Source organism: Abramis brama (genome assembly GCF_963993115.1).
Source record: "Abramis brama genome assembly, chromosome: 5".
Taxonomy (NCBI): Eukaryota; Metazoa; Chordata; class Actinopteri; order Cypriniformes; family Leuciscidae; genus Abramis; species Abramis brama.
Genome location: NC_139967.1, coordinates 34,057,931 through 34,075,184, shown reverse-complemented (window position 1 = coordinate 34,075,184; position 17,254 = coordinate 34,057,931). Strand labels below are relative to the sequence as shown.

The 17,254-nt window shown below is 38.1% G+C and overlaps 1 protein-coding gene across 16 annotated transcripts in view; it reads left to right on the top strand.

Moving 5' to 3' along the window:
* kcnt1b (potassium sodium-activated channel subfamily T member 1b) overlaps window positions 1–17,254 on the top strand; it is a 91,758-nt gene that overhangs the window by 39,590 nt on the left and 34,914 nt on the right. For 15 of the 16 annotated variants that reach the window (XM_084114418.1, XM_084114416.1, XM_084114408.1 and 12 more), the window contains 7 exons: window positions 6,154–6,233; window positions 6,522–6,627; window positions 11,371–11,463; window positions 11,608–11,656; window positions 14,445–14,504; window positions 15,177–15,251; window positions 15,580–15,663. In XM_084114418.1, coding sequence (XP_083970544.1) covers window positions 6,154–6,233; window positions 6,522–6,627; window positions 11,371–11,463; window positions 11,608–11,656; window positions 14,445–14,504; window positions 15,177–15,251; window positions 15,580–15,663 — 547 coding nt within the window. Of the gene's footprint in view, window positions 1–1,504; window positions 1,717–6,153; window positions 6,234–6,521; window positions 6,628–11,370; window positions 11,464–11,607; window positions 11,657–14,444; window positions 14,505–15,176; window positions 15,252–15,579; window positions 15,664–17,254 lie in introns of those variants that run through there. The other variant, XM_084114412.1, reaches the window with a different exon arrangement.

The following is a 17,254-nucleotide window of genomic DNA, read 5'->3' as shown; positions in this document are numbered from 1 at the left end:
CCCAATCTCTACAAGGGGGAGCATGACTCACTACTCACTACTTCTGGACCTCTCTCCGCTTAGGAGCCAGACCGGGTTGGGGCTGGGTGGTCGGCAGCCCTTGAGCTCGGAGAAACTTATCAAATGCCTCCTCGTGCCTGTTTGCCTCCCGGAAGCTGCTGACCACTGCATTAACGGAGTCACCAAACAGAGTGGAGCTCTGGCTGATGATGCACTTCCAGGGGAGAGATAGCCTGCGAGAATCTCTTCCACCTGGTGCATCATCATATAACCACGTGTGTTTGCACCCACGATAGTCAAATAAGTCGATGTCAAGGGCACAAAGACACGGGAGGAATACGGGTTTCCCCATGAGCGAGTTAACTCATCATGGAGATAGAGACCGACACTGAGGCCTCTCCCCCTGGCCACCGGACAGAAATCTGTCATCTAACTTTGAGAGCTTTGGTGTCTCCTGCTCCTGTTGTCAGTCCAGTTGTATTCTGGCCACTGCATGAGACACCACCTTGAGTATCTCCTCATGTGTTTTATCATCACGCAAGGAGCACACGGAGGTGGCACTCTCAAACTCCATCTCAGCAGAAGCAAGAGAGGCGGAATCCTCTGCCCGGTCCGAAGAAACGCCAAGGCGCACTTTGGAAGCGAGCTCAAGGACCTCTCTATCTGGAGAGAGCACGAAAGAAAGAGAAGGACCCGTCTCTCCCTCTATTTCCCCTGGAAATAAGCAAGTCTAGCCCAAAGCCCTTTGATGGAAAACAACTCGCAGTGCTCGCACTTGCTTTCCTCAAACACAAGAGCAGCTTGCTCTTCCCTCAAGTTCTTGGCGTGTTTGCCACACATGCTTCACAACCGGTTGAACAAAGAACGTTCTCATTAGTGTATGAAACACAGCATGGAGAGAAGCTTTTGATAGGGAACTAAGCATTTAAATGTCATCCTACTAAGACATTATTGGGAGATATAAAGTGACGACTGACTTTATATGCATTATATGTAAGGTCTGCTATACTATTAAAAAGATCTCAATGATTTACATTACAAGCTGTCAAATGGCTATATAAATATCAACAGCTGCACCAAATTGCAAGTTGTTGGGCCTCTTTGAGAAAATGTAGGTGTTTTTTTTCCTCCGAGTGTGACGGAGCCAAAAAAGATGGATATATCAAATATGATATTCAACAAAAACACATATGTAACTTTTTTATTTATTTATTTATTTGATTTGTCTAAAAGTTCAATAAACTGTTCCATTTAAAAAAAAAAATGATTTTTTCAAACTATTATTGCATATGTTTACAATGTTAACTTGTGTGGGAAAGTTGATTCCACCATTTGAGTGTGAGGACAGTGAAATAACAGGAGTTGCAGGAGTGAATACTAAAGCAGAATAGCACCTGTGGCTATACTTGAATAGTTGCTGATTAAATAATTTCTGAGGTGGCGGATGTTGTGCAACTTTATACCCTGATTGTGGTTAGTATGTATCCTGCAAACGTCACATTGCTGTCTAGTTTTCGGCTTCCTGACTCAAATGGCTTTCAGTTTGCTCTATATTTACTTGCTGAATGTGGACATTCTGAAAAGTCTCTTGTGAGTTGTGATTGCTCTTTGAACCATCAAGAGGAGGATGTTCAAACGAGGGCACAGGAGCTCTTTTAAAGCACATTTTTTACACAACACATCCTCAGTCTCTGAAAGTTATGTCAGTCTTCGAGCGTGAGTACAACATTCTTTTTTCTGGCTTATCGTGTTTAATAACTCTTTTGAACATTAAGCATGTCCCCCGCTTTATTTTCTCATTCATACACATTTTTTTTTCACCCTAACATGTCATTAATTTTAAGCAGTCCTGCACTGCATTTATTTACATACTGCGATATGCATGATATAACAAAGTCTCCATCAATAGACATTTATATCATAGCCTCAATATATATTGTCCACACATCTGACATTTACAGACGGTATGAGATGTAAATAGCGACCATGTTATGGATATTTAAGTTTTTTTATTAACTTTACGTGTTTACGTCGGTCGAATAGAGAAACTGGTAGTCAGGCAACAGACAGGTGGCCAATCCTGAGAGCGACGTCACTACATGCGTTCTACCAGCACGATTCAGCACAGTTATCCAACTGCCCTGAGAATTCCAGACTGTGAATGCTTGCTAATTTTGCTGTGCCGAACCAGGCTCAAGTGGAAATTGTAATGGAACCATTCCTCACCGTTCTTTGAACCGTTCGGCCCGACGGTGGAAAAGCAGCTAATATGTTCTTTTTTGTGTACTGTATAGGGTTCAAATTCTGTTGAATTTAAACATATTATTTGTTTACAAAGTAACAACCCCAAACAATCAAGACAATGGTGAAAGAAGACAAAACTCTCTTTACAACACCCATAAATGAGAACAACAGAAGCACTCGGAGAACATGTTGAACTATATTGTGTAACTATTTCATCTACCTAAGAGGAGAACAGTTGATGCTCAGTTTCTACACTTACTGTGGTTGTGTATATCTTACTTCAATGGATGTTTTGATTTTGTTACAGTGATGTGAATGTCCGCATGCTAACTTTTAATGATTGTTCCCATAGAAAGCTCTGTAAAGTAGGCTGACATGAGCACACAGGCTCTTGAGTCTTCAATATAAATGATCCTTGCACTATAAATAGAGTATTTGTCTGTTGGAGAGCTAGTGTACGTGGGTGGAGTGACGGTATATTTGGGGCTGCTCAAATCAGAAGACTAAAGATTTTTACAGAGACTAAATTGCTATCAGTTCAGCTATTATTGACCAGCCCTATTGTTTCATGTTGGCATAAAGTGTTATGGATTTCCTTGCAATTATAATTTCAGTCCTTTCTAATGTGAGAAACAGTTTGACAGTCAGGCAGAGCAATTATTTCTGGCACAGTGAAGACTTGCGGACAAGTTTGGAATGTGTGTGTGAGCTTGTTTCTGTTGGTTCTTGCTTGTGCGCACATACATATGGGTGCAAATCACAGATACACACATCCATATAAAATCTGGAAGTGAAAATCAGTCTGGGACTATTTCGAGAAACTGGTATTTGTTTTTTGCTAATATGTCACAATGGTCAACATTTTATGTAAACTCTTTTTTACTTTTTATTTTATTTTTGCCTGACACAAAACAGCCCTCAGCTTTGAAAATGTATACCGTATATGTGTCACCACAGCCTGTTTTAAAGGCATCACCATGGAGACAGAGTCGGGCAAGCTGGAAACAATGGCTTTTCTCTAGGATCTCTCTCTCTTTCTCTGCTGAATATGTTGCTCATAATTACTGCCTACAATATACATCATGTCATGCCCTCGACAGATATAAAAGGGCTTTGGGAAGCTCTAGCCTACCATTAGTATGATGCCTGTGACATCACAAATGTGACCCTGGACCACAAAACCAGTCACATGGGTCACAATTCTGAAATTGAGATGTATACATCATATGAAAGCTGAATAAATAAGCTTTCCATTGATATATGGTTTGTTAGGATAGGACAATATTTGGCCAGGATACAACTATTTGAACATCTGTAATCTGAGGGTGCCAAAAAAAATCGAAACATTGAGAAAATCGCCTTTAAAGTTGTCCATTTATGTTCGCCATTGTGCTGCATTCACTCATACAAATAATTGTTTTATATATTTACGGTTGGAAATTTACAAAATATCTTCATGGAACATGATCTTTACTAAATATCCTAATGATTTTTGGCATAAAAGAAAAATCGATAATTTTGACCCATACAATGTATTGTTGGATATTGCCACAAATATACCCGTGCGACTTCTGACTGGTTTTGTGGTTCTGGGTCACAAATATCAAACATACTCCGAACAATGATTCCCAAAGTGAATGCATAGTGATTTTAGTTTGTAAGGCCAAATGAAATGATTTCTGTGAAAATCATGTATTATTCAAGTTTTATGATATGATATGGCTTATCCCCCGTAAATGTAGGTGTAATTAGAATAAATATATTGAGAAATATTGAGTATTTCAGACCATGCATAAAATGTCTATACCTGACACAATATCCCAGGACTCTAACCTGTATTTCAGTGATATCTATGTCATGACAGTCATGAGCACTGTATTCCAGCAAGGGGAATTGTATGTCTGCTATTGTATGTCAAGGGGAATTGTCTGCTGTGAATCATTAGCTGCGTCCGAAATCACATACTGGCAAATAAATAGCATTTAATAATGAACTTACTTCTTGACCATAAATTACTTTCCATAAGTATGAATGTGTATAGTGTGAACATGGTTTCATGGGATTTCAGAATCTCTTTAGAAGGAGTGGGAATTGTTTACCTTGTGTTTTTGTATAATGGCTATCCAGACCTGCAGTCAGGGCCGTCGCTAGTGGGGTGAAAGGTGGTGACAATTATAGGGGCCCCCGCTGCCCACGGGGCCCCACAAAATCCTGCAGTTATACTATATAGTCCCCTGTTGTATGAATAATTCTAATATTTATATTAGTTGTATGCCTGAGATTTAAATGAAAACCACAAAATCATGCAATTTGGTTAAATATTTTTTCCAAATATTCTCTTACCTCCCTATAAATGGTTTAGTCCGATCTAAAGTATTTATTAATTATTCAGTCAGTGACAAACATCATGGACCCAATAAAAGTCCCACCCCAGCCATGAACAGAACCAATCAGAGTTGAGGCGGCAGTGCCTGAAGTTAACCATGAACTTGGTGGAAGAGCAGGAGACTGACTGACAAAATGTCGGGGAAAAGAAAACATGAACCAGGGTACCAGAAACGCCATGAAAAGAAGGAGAGTGAGGCCAGGAGAGCTGTTGTATCCCAGTCGATCAAGACGTTCTTAAAGACATGTTGTAGCCTATTATTATTTTGCTGGGAATAAGAAAACTACCGTCTACAGCCTGCCGGGTCCTTTCACTTTTCATTATTGGTACGCACCACAATCGACCGAATGATTATGTGGTCAAAATTCCTGTCTTTTTACACTGTTGTAAATAGAGTTAAAATATTGACACGAGTCACGACGCATTGCATTATGCACCTAACCTGCCGGCTGATGATGTATTTATCACATCAATAAAACACGAATACACACTGCACTTAAATGAATACATTATCTTTATTTAATAATATTATCTTTATTAAAAAATAAGAAAATAAATTACTTTTTTATTATTTGAATGCATTCTTGTCAATTTATAAATGTTTACTTTTTGATTTATGAATTATAACTGACTGATGGGGGAAAAAAAACATTATTTTGCTGTTACTTTTAAAAAATTGGTTTTATTATTATTTGACTATTTCTTTTTATTAGTTGTAATTTTTATATACATTTAACTTTTAAAATAAAGGTTTTACAACAACATCACCTTCTTCTGTTATATGTGGGCCTCCATGCTCATCTATTGTACAGTATATGATATATTGGTGGAGGGTGGTGGGGGCCCACATCAATATTTTTTCAGGGGGCCCCGAATCCTCTAGCTACGGCCCTGCCTGCAGTACTACTTATTTGACAAACTGTTGTGCATTCTATACATATAAGGGAAGTATGCATATTCAGATGCTGTGATTTTGTGTGGCATCGGGCTAGATTCAGAGATGCTGGATTTTGGATCATGATGGATTTTGCTGTAATATGATGATAATATATAGAAATTCAAGCATATAGACATGTTTAGTGATATGCTTAGTGAAATATTCAAGGATGGGAGAGGCTGACATCTACTGAGAGTTCATCTGAAACACAACCGTTGCTAATGTTTCCTGTCAGATGTCATGATAGATTTGAAACGCTTGCATACATCTCAGAGATGGATCTGGAGATTAAAAGAAGTTATTTACCCAATAGTTTTAGCTGCTTGAAGTTTTTTAATAGTACATTATGGGATTGCTTTGTGAATGTTGCACAATGCAGAGACATAATAAACAACATTTATTAAAATTATTTAGAATTTTAATCATAAAATGATTTTGGACACTTAACAATGTGTGCATGCCATTACATTAGATAAAGGTGATTAAGTGTCCACATATTTTTGTAAATTCACCTTACATTTACTACTGTATGTAATTAGTGAATTTAAAGAATTTTATTAAACATCATTTTATTTCCTTTCGACAGGGTGCAGGTGGAATTTTATGTAAATGAAAACACATTCAAGGAGAGGTTGAAGCTCTTTTTCATCAAAAACCAAAGGTCAAGTAAGTAAAATCTTTTGACCTTTTGAGTATTTACAACCACTGAGAAACCAACAAAGCAAAATCCATTACTGCAAGTATAAATAATTTTTATGGATCTCAATATCACTATACGTGAACATGTTCAAGGCCTCCATCTTCCTAACAGAGAAGGTGACTGTTTTAACTGTTTGTTTGGATTTATGAAGGTACTGTAAGTTTGCAGGTTTGCCAGACTGCTGAATTATTTCTAATACATTTTCCAGATGAGTTTTATATGGTATGAATCTCCATTTTATAATTTACTTGCAGGTCTCAGAATACGCCTCTTCAACCTCTCCTTGAAGTTGTTAACATGTCTCCTCTATATAATCAGAGTTTCACTAGATGATCCAACTAACCAGGTCACATGTGCACGGTGAGTAAACATTAACTACTTAAAAGGATAATTCACCCAAATATGAAAATTCTGCCATCTTTTACTCACATGCACACTACCATTCAAATGTTTGATTTTTACAAATATTTTTAAAATAAGTCTATTATGCACACCAAGGCTGCATTTGTTTAATCAAAAATGCAGTACAAATAATTAAAAAAATGTATTTGAATATATTAAAAATATATAATGTATTCCTATGATGGCAAAGCTGAATTTTAAATATCCAGTCTTCACTGTCACATGATATTTTAGAATATTATAATATTCTGATAGTATTGTTGCTATCAGTGTTGAAAACCGTTGTGCAATAAGTGCACTGTAACAAATGATCAATTTAAATGCTAATACATAGTAGTTAAAGACCTTTTTTACATGAACTGCCATATTATACGACTGCACTCTTGATTGTGTATAAATTGCTTTTGTTCAGCCTGGTCCAGCTCCACTTCAGGTTTCATCCTCACTGGTGAAAGAAATCATTAGGTTACTTGCATAACCCAGGTTCTCTGAGAACAGAGCTTGCTATCTCAATATTGGAAATACCTCAGGCGTGATAGACTATGGAAGCATCACATCTTTGTACCACGTTACACTACTCTGTCTAAAAGGCGGACGAATCACAGCTCATGACAAGGAGTCCACCCCCTCCCTATATATACCGCTGTGATCCCCAAAACGACCAGTGTTATGCGAGTAGGGAAGCTTGGTGAGATACCTCACAAATAACCTAACATTCTCTTTCAAACAATCTCTCGGTGTCTCACTATGGGAATGATATGGCCAATGCGCTTGCTTTCCAAAGTCGCCGAACAGACCCGACAAGAATGAAAGATAACCTCTCATATCTCCAAAGAGCCAACTTCAACAACTGCATGAGCCATAGTAGGCGTAGTGACATCCAGACAGTAAAATATGAAAAAAGAGTGGGGAAGCCCAGCTTGCAGTTGCACACATATCTCCTATCGAAATCCCCTTAAACAATGCCCATGAGCTAGCCATACCTCTCATAGAATGGGCCCTTAAGCCCATTGGGGAATAAAGATCCATAGATGTATTGGTGAATTCAGTCGTTTCCACTATCCAATTGGAAAGGTGCTGCGAGGAGAACTGCTCATATAGAACACAGAGTGTGCAATTTCCACTCCTCCTCCTCCTCCCTTGACAAGATCAGATGCTTTGATGCTGGTCACCAACGTTTCACTCCCTTCATAAAACGGCATATAAGAGAATGTCGTTCCACCGAAGCACCTTCGAAACCTACGTGGCAAGCCGAAATAGCAGCCAGATAAAGTTTAATAGTAGAAAACGCACACTGAAAATGAATATGTAATTTGAAGGGGCTATAGCACTATGGATAGTGTTTATAGCTTCCTGGGGAAGCTGAGCACATTCAAATTGAACTCCTCACTGGTCAGACCCAAAGATTGACCCATTCCGAGTTGTGGTGAAATATCTGCCCATGCACTCGCTTGTGACAGCAGGTCCCGGCGCAATGGGAGTGGCCAGGGCTCTCCCTGAAGGAGCAGAACAATCTCTGCCAACCATAGCTTCCCCAGGCCAACGAGGGGCCATCAGAAATAGAAAAGAGTTTTCTCTTACTCTGTTCAGGGTGGTTGAAATTTGAAATTTGCCATACCTCTTCCAAATCTGATCTACCACTTGTGGGTGAAGTGCCCATTTTCTGTATAACGGATTGCCCTTTGAAAGGAGATCCACTCTTACATTCAGGACTCCTGGGACATGTGTAGTGCTAAGCGAGCTGAAGTGAACAGTGCTTCAGACAATCAGCTTGTGGGCTAAATTATGCAGTTTCAACAAACATGTTTATTAATATATGCCACCAGCATCATGTTGTCTGTCCTGACCAAATCCCTTTACAAACAGCAGATAATGTTGCAGGGTCACTGCATATTTATATGAAGTTTGTGAAGCTGGGGCATCCAGCGATCTGCCATAAATAAAACAGCCCCCCAGCCCATCAGGGATGCATTCGCTGTCACTATTTTTGCAGAGACAGGCCTCCCAACGGAGCCACTATCCGGAATACACAGGGGTCTCAACACTGATGAAGAGCCTTTACGTATTCCGCTGATATTCTCACCCACAAGAGCCTTACCAAGCCGTACCACACCACATGAGGTGCATAGATTGAGGTCTGTTATATTACAGATTTCCTCCCAGACCACCAGGTTTGAATTGTCGGAGTCCAGCTCCTCCAATAGTTTGGCTTGATAGGCCATCAGCAATGAAGTTGCCTTAAGTGTCCGCACAGATGATTTATATATATTCTGGTACATGGAAGCAGTGAAGCGTTACATTGTCCAATGGAGGGAGGGACTGGTAGATGAGAGAGTCGTCTGCCTGTTTGGATGCAGGTGGTGAGCCACTGACTGTTTGACCGTCGGAGGGTTAGAGAGCCCAAGTTCCTCCATCCCTCTCATATCAATTGAAGAGTAGTTCACTTGGTGAGAAGGGAGTTTTCCCATCATAAATATTGCGTTAAATTCCCTGGTCACCGCCCACTGTCGATGCTTAATTGCCACTTGGCACGCTCATAAGCCTGGATGTTTGGGCGGCAGACAGGATAGCGTCATCCTCCTTATTATCCGGCTCATCCCGGATGAGGCAAGCTAACATCTCCTCATCATCTCCCTCCACCCCAGCTGTTGGTCAAAATGTGACGTAAGCTCTGGGGACTCAGCATCCATGATATCCCCCCATGAAGATAGGTACTGCATGGGAGAGGGTTGAGCCTAGAGCCCGACCGATATGGATTTTAGTTGGCTGATGCCGATACAGATATTAGGGAGTAAAAAAGCCCAATATCGATATATCGGCTGATATTATTAATGTGTATATTATAGTACAGTACCAGTCAAAAGTTTGGACACACTTTCCCATTCGTGTGTCCAAACTGTATACAGAATACAGTATACATAAACAGAATAAATATACATAAACACATTTATTGCAATGATCACTTAAATGTGGTGATCAAACCCTTATAATGATGAAAAAAAGATATGTAATTGAGACACGGTGAATGATTGAATGAGAATGATACATTTGAACTGGAACCGAACTAGTTTGCATTGCATATTCTATTCTATGTTATATTCTAAATACTGTAGCATAATCTTGACTAATGACTTCGTATTTTTTATTTAGTAAAGTTATATAAAAAATAACATAATGTAATGAGTGTCACTGGCAAAACTTAAAAAAGCTTATTATCTTCTATTATTAGTCTTATTTACTCTAGTCTCTACCAGTGGTGGAAGAAGTACTTAGTTCTTTTACTACAGTAAAAGTAATAATACCATAATGAAAACATGTTCAATTACATATGTAGTTTTACGATTTTAAATAAGTAGTCAGCAAAATGTACTAAACGTGAAAGTAGTACGTATTATGCAAAATGCACTACTAAATGTAAATGGAGCGTGCTCTGCTACAAGCATTTTATCAGCGTTATATGTTATGAAAAAAAAAAAGTTCATATCAGCGGCATATCTACATCATATACGCCGATGCCGATATATCTGAGACAGGCTCATATCGGCCGATAAAATCAGTCGGGCTCTAGTTGAGCCCCCTAAGCAGGAATCATCTTTAAAAGATGCACCCACCCAAAGCCTTTTTTTCCAACTTTCCACATCAACCAGTGCGGACTGAGCATGCTTGACACCCATACATACTCAGAAACTTAACTCGCCTTGTTAGCTAGGCTAGGACACAACTCTATTAAAAAGCGAAGCAGAAAAGCTCAGTAACAAGCAGAGAAACCCACAACTTATGGTATCTGCACTACTTTGGCAATGTCAACATTAACGTTACATTTGTGAACTGGAGCAGCTGCTGAAGGTGATGAAGGAAAGTCTTCATAAGGAAGAGAACAAGAATGCCGTTTTGGGGATCACTGCGGTATGGTGAGGGGGTGGGCTCCTTGTCATGAGCTGTCATTGGTCCACTCTCCGGACAGACGTGATGTAATTGGTGTTTCCATAGTTTATAAGGCCTGAGGCGTTTCCCATACTTAGATACCAAGCAATTGTTTGAAAGAACCCACTCTGTGTGATCCTGGAGCGAGAAAAAACAAAGACATTCTGACAAAAAAAAAAAAAAAAAGACCTTTGTTCAATGCAAAATAAGACAATCCCGTTTCCATTCACATACTGTGGAACCTTGTTAACACAGAACAGCAGAATAATAGAAACAACTAAATGTCACGCAAAATATCAGCAATCTTTGAACACTGCATGTCCAATCATCTTAGAGTACCTGAAATAACTGTTGTATAATGTATAATATAATTTTTCTTCAACTCTTCCATGAAACAACAACAGCATCTCACCGAAAAAAAACACATTACAGTACATCTCAAAAGCATAATTTAAATTGCTCTCAGGATAAACCCAGACTACTTTGTCTGAAGTGTCCATTAGAGTCGTCTCAATGCAAGCACCAAGAAAACATTAAGAGACAATTTGGCTCAGTGTGTGTGTTAGTAGGTGACAGAAAAAGAGAGCTGTGTGCACTTGTGTGCGAGCACGGTGGGAGAGGAGAGGGAGCCCTACTAGCAGCAATCAAATAAGAGAGAGGCAATCTTACGCTGTTATATATGTTAAAGCCAGCAGGCATGATCCCTCAGCTTTTCAACTCTGATGTCTTTCACTTTTATGTCTGTTGTGTACTAACTGCCTGTTATCATGGTTATAGGAGACACTGCACAAACATCACAGATGCCCTTTGCAGCAAAGCCTGTGCAAACTACACAACAAACCTGACCACAGATCCCCCGCAAATAAACTGGTGAGACCTGTCTGAACTTAGATATTATGACAGATCACAAATCAGATCACAAATCAACTTACCTAAATAAAGTGTGTTTGTTCTTGAATATTTTCTCTAATTGTCTCACATTTGTTTGTGTTTCTTGTGCTGTGTTTCTTGAAGGGAGTTAATATTTTGGGTGAATAGGAGAGTTCCTGTATGGGCAATACAGGTAGATTTGTTTTTTTATAAACCACACTCTTAAAAATAAAGGTCTCAGGTGGAACCAAAATAATTTTACAGTGTGACTTTAAAGGGGACCTATTATGCCCCTTTTTACAAGATTTAATATAAATATCAGGTGTCCCAAGAATGTGTCTGTAAAGGTTCAGCTTAAAATACCCCATAGATCATTTATTATACCATGCTGTAAATGGCCAATTTTCAGTGGAAGGAAAAACATGCTGTTTTCGTGCATGTATCTTTAAATGTACATGTGCTGCTGCTCCCCACCGTTTTCCAGAAGAGGGCGGAGCCTGTACAGCTCGTGCCTCGGATGCTCTGCCAAAAACTAAAACATCTGTTTGGATTTGATCATGTGACACTGCAGCTCTTCATCATCTTGAAAGTTTATTATATGCATGCTTTTTAACACTAGAACGGCCATTAGGTTAAATTTACCATGCACATGATTACTGTTTTGATATGACTAAAAAACGTATTATGTCACTGTATTATGCCCCTGTCTTCACAAAGTAATGTCTAGAGTCATGAAATGATTATTTTTAGTCATCAACTATGTTTTTGTCCTGTTGTTTTATGTTCAAGGCTATTTTAAGCAAGCTACACTAATCGCTTTTCTTAATGATGAATATTGGCTAAACCAGCCTGCAATGGCAACGAGAATTAGAGGGAAATAAATACATATTTGGGTGGTGTAATATTATAATAAAATGTCATTAATCACATATTAAGATAACCCATGTTATTTAAATTACTAAAATAGACAATAAAGATGAATAATAATTCACTGCACTGCGTAGGATGTATGATGCAACAACAAATTCAAGCACACAGTTAATTATTCATTTGTTTAGTTATATCATTTATAATTTGAATATGAGAACAACACAACTTGGGGTAATCATAAAATTTGTTTTATTCATTACATCATAGATCGGAAATATTTTTTTCAGGAAACAGGTACACTTCAATAAATAGCACCACAGTAGCGATAAAAATTGCAAAACAAAAATGAATAATTAATCCAAAATTTTAACATTAATGAGTAGTCTAAAACATCTTTATTTGAATGTGTTTTGTGTGACTGATTACAGTAAGCCTACACGTTGCTTAAACACAGCGTGAAAATGAAGGCATTATATATTGCTGGCGGTTTTTGATATAAATGCCCCGTTTTTAATCTGGTTTTATCTAAACAATTTTTTATCAACGGGATTGTAAATTACACAATTTTCAAAAGTCAATGACTGGGACACTTGAATATTTTATTGTAAATCTGTTATGTACATTTGAAAAACAGCTGTGGGTAAATCTAAATTCATAAATCAGTCTAAACTTCTGATATACTTCTGAGTGCACACACCCGAAGCACCCGCACAGAAAGCTGGCTGTCAGACAGAGCGTCCCGTGAGTAATTAAACTAAGTTCTCTTTCATGTGTTATTGACCTTAAACTGTCAAATACACGGTGAATGTAAACAGCAAGTAAAGAAATTACATGTGTATTTTAGATCTGTGTATTAAAGTCAAAGCAGCATAATATACAGTACTGCTATATATGCTGTTAATATGAATAAAAATAATAATAATAATAAAAAACAGAAAATCACTCACTGCTCTTGATTGAATTAACTTTAGTAGCTTTAATAAGAACACATTTCTTACTTGAATGCTGCTGTAAAATGCTCTGGCGAGGAGATAAACATGGCAGACTGTGTACAGCTCACACAGAGCGGGGTAATAATAATAGGGCAAGTCCGCCTAAGCATATTTGACATCACATATGCTAGAATCTGCAAACGGCTAATTATGGGGATTACAAAAAGAGAAGTGGGTGGATTTTTACCATTATAGGGTGGTTGTCTACACACATTTATATTCAAACACCATGTAAGTGAATTTTGCATAATAGGTCCCCTTTAAAGAACATTTTTACATTGTAAAACAAACCTTTTGTAATATATATGCCTTTAAAAAGAAACAGTGTTTTAGTGGTTTAGAATCAGAATCAGAAACGCCTTATCTCTACTGTGGGTGTAACATTGCTTTTATACATCAGTTCAATAAACAAGAAGTTAATATTGAGTTATATTTTAGACACAATATTGCCAGGTTTTTGCTCCTCCAACAAAATAATTCCAAACTAAGCCAAAACAACTGTAGAAATGTTTCATCCCTGATTGAATCAGTGTTTTCGGAAACATTGATTGAGTGAATGATTAAAAACAGATTAAAGTGAATTGAATAAAAACAGTAACTTGTTTAATTCCTTGTTTAATTGCTTTGAATGAATCAGCTGCGATGACTCAAATGAGAAATCGCATTTGGACAGTTTAGTGAGTAATTCAAAGAATATACATCATAAAATCAGTCACTTGTTTGGATCCTTAATAAATCAGTGTGTGTATCCTGCATAATTTTTTTTTAAATACCCACCACTACGTAGACTGACTGTCTGTCTGGAACACAGACTAACAGAATGATATAAACTTTATATAAAGTTCACCAATTACTCTCTCAGTCGTCGCGTCTGTCCGTTGCAATCTTCTTTCGTCCTGTTTGCTGCCTGAGACAGTTCTAGAGGACAGACCTTAGGAGGGTTTTGCATTAATGAACCTTTATTTTTAAGAGTGTACATCACTTTTGACATTTCTTTATGACTACTAATTACATCTCTCACTCTGATGGAACTCAGACTGTGACAAGAGTTATTTCTCATTAGACTCTGATATTGATACTCTGCTAATCAAAATGATGATTATGTTTCCTGCACCACAGGTGACAGTGGCCTTAATTAGCTTCTTGCAAGCAATGCTCCTGGTGTATCTCAGCTATAAGGTAAGATTATTGTCGTTATTATTATGCCCTTGTGAGCTTTCTTACCACTGATCTAAATTAAATCTGATCATTTCAGCTCCTCTTGGGCTACTAAAGGGTTCCTTTGTTTCTAGTTTCCCTATAATGGGAAGTGTTCCTCGCTTTTAACAGAAATAACTTCTCTAACTTGTTTTTCTGTTTCTTCATTGATTTATCCAGAAAAGGCGGGTTTTTTCTGTTGTTGGGAGATGATATTTAGTAATCATAGTAATATTTGTTGTAATTAAAGGCTGCATCCCAGTTTGCCCACTTGTATGTATATTATGCTTAGGCTGTATACACTTTTCTGGGAAGTCAATAGGTGTCTGACATATACATAGTTGTCTCTGCACATACAGTAATAGTGGGATATAAGACAACTTGTACACACTTCACCTATAAACTGACATACTTTTAAAATTTGTTACAATCCCCACACAGCAACCTATTTACAATACAAGTACATTTCGACTATTATCACACTGTAATTTGGGATGCACTAATTCCAATTTGTCAAAAACTGTTAATGACAGATATGCAGTAGTGAATTAGGATGCAGACCGTTTTGTGTTCTGATTTTTATTTTATTTTGAATGTGCATGTTAGTATTCTTTGATTCTTCTACAGTGTAACTTATATTTATTTCATATCTAGGGCAACATTTGGGAGCAAATTTTCCAAATCTCCTTCATCATTGAGATGATCAATACAGTGCCATTTATAATTACAGTAAGTAACGAAGGTTCTGGTGGACACAGAAGCACGTATCAAGTTGCTGCCCACACAAAATCTTTGTTGATAGTAATTGTTGAGTACTGTTATATTGTTGTGATTGAGTGTAATTATATAAGTCGCCATTGATACCTGAAAGTCAGTTGTGAGATGGAATGATAATTACTAAAATGCAACAATTAGCCAAGTAACAAATAGCCATTTTTTGACCTGCAGTCATTGGTAACAAATTATAGGTTGTTTAATTAGTTTGTGCTTATGGCATTACAGATGTAAAAGCTATGGAAAAGCACACAGCTTTATTTATTCTATTTTTTTTTTGCAGATCTTTTGGCATCCGCTAAGAAACATATTTGTTCCTGTGTTTCTTAATTGTTGGCTTGCCAAATCAGCGCTGGAGAACATGATTGTAAGTATCCTGTGCTGCTGTGTTGTACATTTTACATGCCTGCAGGAAATCTTATTGTCCTAGCAGAATAACATTGGTGTTGTTTGATGATATTGCTGTGTTGGGAAGCTTTTCTTCATTATGCACTTGACAAATGAAAATGCATCATCAATGAGCAAAATCTGAGAGGGTGCCAGCATTCCCTTCTGTGCCAGATGGTCAGGTCAAATGGCCAGAGAAAACCTGGCAGGGGGAATGTCCTTTTACAAATGCTTTAAGCAAAGATATTAGCAAAAGAGAACGCTAACAACCACTAAAATGTGACACTGCCTTGAAGATTTCTCTGTTTTACCCCCCATACTTTCTTAAAATATATTTTCCTAGAAAGATGATAATTACCAAACTAAATAAAGGATCCATTTAAGTCCTGATCCCTTGGTCACGGCACTGTAATTAAAGGTAGGGTAGGCAATCTCGGAGAGACTAGCAATAGCAAGCTAGCTTTGAAAGCAATAGATCCCACCCTCCCTTCAGAGCGTCTCCAAAGCCACGCCTCCTCCAAAACACATGAACTCACACAGCAGAGTTTGCAAAGAGTCAGAGACGAGAGATGCCGTTAAATTACCTCTTGTCTCAAACCACATAATATTTAAATAATAATGAATGTAAACATGTCCACTTTTTACGTACTGTCCGGGGCGTCCGGGGGGGTTTTATAAATTCATGAAAATAGTTTAATAGGTTTTCACTGTTTTTCATGGGACCATTAAGCGTGTACTTTAAATTGACTGGCGCTTGCCTTTGCACACAATACGGTACTTTGTTGCGTGACGTAATTCCCGAGAGGCTGCCTTGTGGGCGGCTCTGCGACGCGCACATACACAGGGAGCAGAGCAGACAGCGGAGCAGCATTGCACACAAAATGCCGAAGCGTAAGTGTAGCTTCACAGTTGAACTGCAAAAAAAAATTCCCACGTACCGTCTCGGTCGGGACAAGTGGGAGGCGGAGTGCACCATACGGTCAAGTGAGAGATAAGATGTAAGTAGCTAACACAGCGTAAAAAAAACAAATGTAAATTCACAGATGATTTATAGAGAAAATTTCTGTGTTTTTGTTTTGGTCGGGATCCGTGTAAAGCAGAATGCATGACCTGCAAAGCTGGCACGGACGTGTCAGTGTCAAATAAAGGTGCTAGCGACCTAGAAGCCCACATAAAGTATACAAGAGAACATCAGGAGGATTGAAATTATTTTTTACTGAAATGGTGTAGTAGATTTTTTATTTTATTTTAACCTATGGCCACGAAAAGAAACAGTGTCATGTAACAGGTGTTAAAAGCTAAACTATTTTTCTATAGCCTATATATATTATTCTATTGTTGTGGGCCAAACGTTGAATGGAAAGGATGTATTACTTTATGTATTAAAGTACAATAACATAGTTGCAAGTTTGTGAATACATTTGTCAAGTATTTTTTTGATGCATTCACCCCCCAACCACACCCCCACCCCTTTACCACGCCTCCCCAAACCACGCCCCCACCCATAAACCACGCCCCCGTCCTCTTTTCTGAAAACTAAAATATGGTCACCCTAACGTGTAATGTCTGTT